The 6,909-nt window shown below is 46.7% G+C and overlaps 1 protein-coding gene across 1 annotated transcript; it reads left to right on the top strand.

Moving 5' to 3' along the window:
- The first annotated feature begins 441 nt into the window (after nt 1-441).
- Nucleotides 442-6,605, top strand: LOC118830698 (whey acidic protein-like). The gene is made up of 5 exons (XM_036737601.1): nt 442-551; nt 1,723-1,869; nt 2,178-2,342; nt 2,995-3,141; nt 6,438-6,605. Exons 1-5 carry the CDS (start codon nt 479-481, stop codon nt 6,470-6,472), a joined length of 567 nt encoding a protein of 188 aa, XP_036593496.1. The 5' UTR covers nt 442-478; the 3' UTR covers nt 6,473-6,605.
- The last annotated feature ends 304 nt before the right edge of the window (nt 6,606-6,909 follow it).

Raw genomic sequence — 6,909 nt, 5'->3', positions numbered from 1 at the left:
GGGGTGTCACATGAGACCAACTACTAAAAAGAATGGAGCAGCTCTGGTCTGCATTACCAGGAATCACAAATCCTTGAAGAACTGAGGTATTTCTCACCATAACCCTATAAAGCAGGTGGTGCAAGAATTATCACCTTCATTTTACAGACAAAGAAACTGAGGCTCTGATCCATGAAGTGCTGTGTCCAGTCATACAACTAGTTAGCTCAAAAATTGGGCAGGGGATGTCTTCTGGCTCTCAGTTTAGAGTTCTTACCCTCCTCCCCTTCCCCTAAAAGAAGGAGTAATACTCTGAACAGGAACTCCCAGGAGAACCAGCTGTCCTGCTTCTCCCCTTCACCCTTCTCCACTTTTTGCTCCACCCTTCCTGGCCCCTCCCCTTCCACCCCCCAATCTGTCTCTCTTTTAAATCCTGCTGGAGCAACTAGGATGGCCATTCAACTGGTGCTGCAGCCAAGCAGGAGGAAGCTACCACTTCATGATGCAGTCAGTGCAGATTCTGACCTTGGTCCTTCTGGCCCTAGGAGCATGGGCTGCTCAGAATTCAATAGGTAGGAGAGTCGCAGCTGTTGGAGATGTCCCTCTCCTCCTTCCTAGTCCCGCATCCCCTAGTCCACTGTGTGCTTGGGGCCTTTCCCTGGTCTCCAGCCCCTCAGTTTGCCCATCTAGAATGTAAGAAGGTTGGGGGAGGGCTGAAGTTTAGCTGAGGCAGATAATGGCTCCATTGGTTACCAACCATTCTTGATCCCAAGGATCCCTAGAAATGATGGGGTGTCATGGAAAAGGTTTCAGTCAGGAAACAAGGGTTCCAGTCCTGGCTGTAGAACACCCCCTAGCTCTGTGACTTTGGGGAGGTCCCCACATCTCTCTGGATCTAGCTGGATTTCCAGAAATAGCTTCTTTCCAGTTGTAGCTCCAACCTCCAGTTTTGCTAGCAGGATACTCTCCTGCTCCTTCCAGCTGTCCACTAAGAATACCTGCCCATCTCCTTGTCTCTTTCTTCTCTCTCCTCATCCCACATTTTATTTCTAATCCCCATTCCCCATAACTTTAACTTCCACCAGTTGTGGGACCACCCTGGCCTGCCCAGCCCCTTGGGGAAAGCTTTGCTTTTCTTCCCACCTCTTTGTGCAAAGTAGCCCTCTGGGGTAGACGTGCAGCTTCTGGACAGGAGCAGGAAAGAACTGGGGAGAAAAGAGGAGGAAAAGAAAGGAGATGGCGGGAGAAGAAGTAGGGAAGGAGAGAAGGGAAAAAAGAGAGACTCAATTTGACAAACTGCTATTCAGCAGCTGCTGTGTGGCAGACACTGTGCTCCACACCAGAACTCCAAAGATGAGGAACAAGAGTTGGCCTTCTAAGGTGGGGGGAGGGAGGAATAGGGAAAACAGATAGATTTTAAAGTGTGCCAAGAGCAAGGAGACGGAGTAGTCCAGAAAAGTCTGGTACAGAAAAGGACACAGCTCGGAGTATATATCAGGGAAATCTTCAAGGAGGAAGCGGCATCTGAACTTGATGAGAACACAGACGGAGAGATGAGGAACGGCTTCTCATAGGAGAAAAGGGCCCTGCCTTCATGAAAGGAGGCAGGAAGAGAAGGAGGTGGGGTGGAAGGAGGAAATAGAAAGGGGGGATGGGGCAGAGGGTGGGGAGAGTGAAGGTGTCAGGACTTACCTTCCAGAGGGGAGAAGTTGGCAGGGTGCTCATGGCTCCAATTCACTGCAGAAAAGGCTGGGTACTGCCCAGACCTTCGCCACGTCTTGTCAGACATCCGTGACTGTAAACAGATGTGCAACAATGATGCCAGCTGCCCCCAAAACCTGAGATGCTGCCAACGGGGCTGTAGCTGGCTGTGTTTGAACACCACCCAAGGTAAGAGAATTTGGTTTGGTAGGGAAGTGCTCCCTGCATCTGGGACCATGGAGGCTAAGACTCTGGGATTCTCCAGTTAGGGTGCCTTGATAAATAGCTATGGGGGTGGGTAGCAGATGGGGAATGGAAAATGGAGGCAGTTCTCCTCATTCTTCAGCTCACCCCAACTCCTCCAGATCAGGGAGGACTGCCTAGAAGAGACAGCCTCACCCCACCGGCCCATAAGCAGAGCTAGGTGACACAGGGCAGCATCCTAGAAGATCTTCCACCCCACCCCCACAACCACTGTTGGTTCTGCTCTCTTCCAGAGAAGGATGGCATGTGCCCCATGGGGACCTCTTCTTCCTCCTCCTCTGAGGAGCAATGGCGCAATCGGCTTTGCAACAGCACATGCAAGACTGACCTGGACTGTGCTGGAGAGGCTAAATGTTGTGCTAGCTCTTGTGGTCGAATCTGTTCCATGCCTATCAAAGGTAATAAGGATCCCTGCATGTGTTTCTAAAGCAAGCCTGACTTTCTAAGGCTGCTAAATGGATGGGACCTGCTGGGCCTGAAGTTTGGAAGACCTGAGTTCAAATCCTGCCTCAGACACTTACTAGATGTGTGACCTTGGGGAAGTTGATGAACCTTACTCAGCCTCAGTTTCCCCATCTGCAAAATAGGGATAACAGTAGCACTTCCCTCACAGGTATGTTGTGAGGATCAAATAATATTTTTAAAGTGCTTTCAAAACCTTAAAGTGCATTATAAATGTTAGGCTTCCTTATAATAACCTGGAAGGTATGAAATGAAAGTACCACTTACCCCCATTTCATCGGTGGGGACATGAGGGTCAGAGACTCGCCCATGAGCACAGAACTAGTGATGTGGCAGAACTGGGACCCAGACCACTGCACCAGAGAGGATCATGGATGTAGAGTTGGGAGGGCTCATCAAGCCCAACCCCGTCCTGTGAATTTTACAGATGAGGAAACCAAGGGAATCAAGTGGAAGAGGTGAGATAAGAGAAATTGAGCTTGCTCCTGCAAGGCTGCCTCTAGACAGGCCCTCTCTGCCCCATGCTGGTAACAAGGCTCCTGTCTGTATCCTCTAACCCACACTGTCCCCCTTCTGTTCTCCCCACAGCTAAGCCCGGTCGATGCCCTGCCATAGCCGAGGTTTGCCCCAAGAATATGTCCTGGATCGATAACTGTCAGAGTGATGATCATTGCAACAGAAGTAAAAAGTGTTGTTCTTCTGGCTGTGGTCAGAGGTGTATGAAGCCTTTGCCAGGTAAGAATCAGCCAGCAAAGCTTAGTGAGTTCTCCTACTTAGTGAGTTCTGCATTCCAGTGATCCCAAAAAGCATTAAAAAAAATCGCCCTTTCCTGGGTGGGGAACTCACTATTTAGCTGGAAACTTGGGACTTGGAATCTGTATCAAGTTAAAATGAATACTTAATTCTGAACAATCTCATTTTAGAACTGTCTAGAGGTGGTTTTGTGCAGACCTGAAAGCACTGTACAAATGTGACAGATTATTCATATTCATGATTCTTTCTAAATGCTGGGAGAATTCAGAGATCAGTTGGGCCTGGTATTATTGCATTATTCGGAAAGGGAAAAGGTGGGAGTTTAGCTGGGCGTTGAAAGATGGGAAAGTTTCTGGATGGGCAGAAGGAAGTTTAGGCACAATGGGAATAGTAGGATAAAAGGTATGAAGGCCAGAAAAATGATAGTAAGTATGCATTGGCTATAGAGACTTGGATTCTAATCCTGGTTCTGCCATTTACTAGCTGTGTGGCCTTGGGCAAGTCATTTCCCTCAGTACAGGTTTGACTTTCCTTATCTGTAAAATGAGGTGGGAGTGGACTAGCCAATCCTCTGCATTTCTGCCAACTCTCAGTTGGCTCCAAGTTTGAGTATGACATGTATAGGGGACAGTGAGGAAACAGGTCCAATTGTTGTAATGGGGTATAAGATGGACAGGTGGGGCAGGGGCAGATTGAAGATGCACTTGAATGACAAGCTAAAGAGCTTGGATTCAATTTTGGGTTCTGTAGACAAAAGGGAGAAATTGAAGGCTCTCAGTCAGAGGAGTATGCATGAGGAGAACAATGTTTTAGATTAATCTGATAGATTAGAAGAGTCAGGGAAGCTAGTGCAGGGACCCGAGCATGAGGTATGGGAAAGGTTTATAGGATTATGGATTCAGACTTGGAAAGGAGTTCCCTAGAGGTTATCTACGTCAACTCCCTCTTTTTTTTAACACATGAGGAAATTGAGGCAAAGAGAGGTTAGTAATTTTCCCAAGGTCCCAGAGTGTCAGAGGTGAGATTGGAAGCCTGGTCCTCTGACTCCAAGTCCAGTGTTCTTTCCACTCATCTCTTCCAGGGAGAGTGAGATTTTTCTCCTTTCTCCTCCCCATCCTCCAAAGGCCAAGACCTCAGGCTTAGGCCAGCTTCTCTGGCCACTACTGTAGCTGCTGCTCATTTGTTCCCAGTCCAGCACATCCAGAATAGGATCAAACTCTTCTCCCATCCTCTGCAATTCCAGCCAGAGAGTCATAAAGACCTTCTGATTATGAAGGTCTTGATAGAATGATGGAATGGAAGGACCGCTGGCCCTAGAGGTCAGAAGGCCTGCTTTACATTGTAGCTCTGACCCTTACTAGTCACCTGACCTCTCTGGGCCAGTTTTGTTAGGATTTGCATCTTTGGTGTTGCTGTTTACAACCCCATAGAGACAGAATGCTTAACATCTCTGGGCCTGATCTACATGATAACTCAGTTCGATAGCCTACAAAAGGAGGGAAATATTGTACTTGCAGTGTAAACTTCCTGAGGCCAGACCGTTTCCTTTTTGTCTTTGTATGTATCCCTGGTACCTGGCCACAGTGGACATGGGAGACCACTTAATATTTGTGTAGTAAGATTGCATTATACAATCTCAGACTTATTATGAGCAGAGTGCTTTGTAAATCTTTGTAATCACCAGGTAAACAGGAGCTATTATTATTAATTATTATTATTATTATAATATTACAATTATCTAATGACCCTTCTCCTCCATACCGTCCCAGATCCAAAAACCACTGAGCATCTACCATGTGTCAGGCCTGAGAGGGAGGTAATCAATCTACCAACAAGTAATTTATTAAGGGCCTGCCATATTAGGCACTGTGCTAGGCATGGGGAAATATGCTTTCTTTCATCCATTTTTGTGTTGTTTAAAATTTTGTTTTCTCTGTGTCCACTACATTTCTATCTGTGTATGTCAATGTCAGTCAGTTAGCCAATTAGCATTTATTAAGCATCTGCTTTGTGCCAGGCACTGTACATTGCAGGATACACAAAAAAGAAAGTTCTCAAGGAACTCACAGGCTAAGAGAGACAACATGCAAACAATTATGTACAAACAAGCTCTATACAGGTTAAATTGAGGACAATCAACAGAGGGAAGGCACTAGGATTAAGGGGGGGTTGGGAAAGGCTTCTTAGTGGGACCTAAGGTCACACAGGTAATTAATTAGATGGCAGAGCCAAAACTAAACCCATAATTCATGATTCCAGGGCAGTACCATTCCCTCTATGCCATGCCCCTCTGAGGATAGAGACCAGAACTGTGTCTTGTCTGTACCACATTAGGTTCAAAGATGCCGTGTGTATGTGTGTGTAAAGCTGAATGTATTAGGAAAACAAAGTGCCAGGGGACAGAAGATGGAAGCACTGGGGAGACTTGGGGGTCTTTGAAAGTTTCAAGACTAGATTGGATAAGAATAAGAAAGGGCCATCAGTTCTCCCCTGTTACATCCATCATCACCAACACATACCCGATCAATCCATTTCACACACACACACACACACACACACACACACACACACACCCCAACTCAACCTTTTAGCCTTCCAGGCTGTGATGTTCCCTAGAATGAAACGATCAAACACAATATCTTCCCCCTTCCTGTCTTCTAGTCCTGGCCAGGGCTGACTGTCATGGTAACACTGCCTTTCCTTTTCATCATCACCACCCATAACACTACTTTATATTCATGAAGTGCATCACATTCTTTGTCCTGATCCCTACAATATCACTGGGAAGTAGGTAGGGAAAGGACAACGACAACCATTTCTCAGGTGAGGAAAATGGTCCAGTGACATTAGGTAACTTGCTCCAGGCCACGCAAGTTAGTGGCAGGCTGAGGCCAGAGACCCGGGCTATGGATCATAGGAGTTAGACCTGAAGTTATCAAGCTCCACAGAAGTACATGGTAGCAGTAAAGAGCAAAGCTAGGATGCTCTGACTTTCAATCCAGCAGGTTTCTGCTCTACCATCCACCTCTCACCTCCCCCGACCCCTCCTTGGCACTTTTTTCTAGGACCTACTTAGCCCCTTGCCTTTCTTGAAAGCTTTCCTCCCATCCTGACTCCATCTGTCTAACTAGAGTGGATCCTCTTGCTTGAGTCTCCCTGGTTGGTTTCATAACCTCAACCCACCTCGAGATTCCTCCCTTGCCATTCAACAATGCTGACTCCAAATCTGAGGCCAGTCCCTTTCATGCATCTGAGTGGTCCCTATGTTTCCTTTCCAGAGGAGCGTGGAGCAGTAACCAGAAGCTTCCACTGAGAGGAAAGCACCGTACTAGCCCTCTAAGGACTGAACCAAGACAACAGACAGCCCCACTGGCCTACTCCTGGAAGTCCAGATATTTTTTCTTGGGGCTCCAACCCCCGCAGGTACTAATAAAGCATTAACTCTGAATTGTGCATGATGGCACTTTGTTCTGACTCCTTTCTCCTTCTTTTTCTGGTCCAGATTCTAGAGTTGTATAACCATACAATCATAGGGTTTTAGAGTCTAGCTACTACTGACCATTCTGCTGTTGCCCTGCCCTTAGGAAAAGAAGACAGTAATGTGTGAAAAGTTAAATACTGATAGAACAGATAAATTGATGGATATAACAAACCAAGAGTCTAGGAATAATACATAAATGACAGATACCAATAATAAGTGAGGTGAGAGACATCACTATAGGCCATGTTCTCAAGGAAGCCTTGCTTCAG

This window comes from Trichosurus vulpecula, chromosome 9 (assembly GCF_011100635.1).
Source record: "Trichosurus vulpecula isolate mTriVul1 chromosome 9, mTriVul1.pri, whole genome shotgun sequence".
In the NCBI taxonomy this organism is placed as follows: domain Eukaryota; kingdom Metazoa; phylum Chordata; class Mammalia; order Diprotodontia; family Phalangeridae; genus Trichosurus; species Trichosurus vulpecula.
Note: the sequence above shows the minus strand (reverse complement) of the source record. Positions and strands in the feature narration are given on the sequence as shown.

Excerpts from the sequence above, each read along its gene's own strand:
- LOC118830698 (XM_036737601.1), top strand. The coding sequence starts at position 479 with ATGATGCAGTCAGTGCAGATTCTGACCTTGGTCCTTCTGGCCCTAGGA. Across the intron at positions 552-1,722 it reads GGCTGCTCAGAATTCAATAG|AAAAGGCTGGGTACTGCCCA; the intron begins GTAGGAGAGTCG and ends AATTCACTGCAG. Across the intron at positions 2,343-2,994 it reads CTGTTCCATGCCTATCAAAG|CTAAGCCCGGTCGATGCCCT; the intron begins GTAATAAGGATC and ends TTCTCCCCACAG.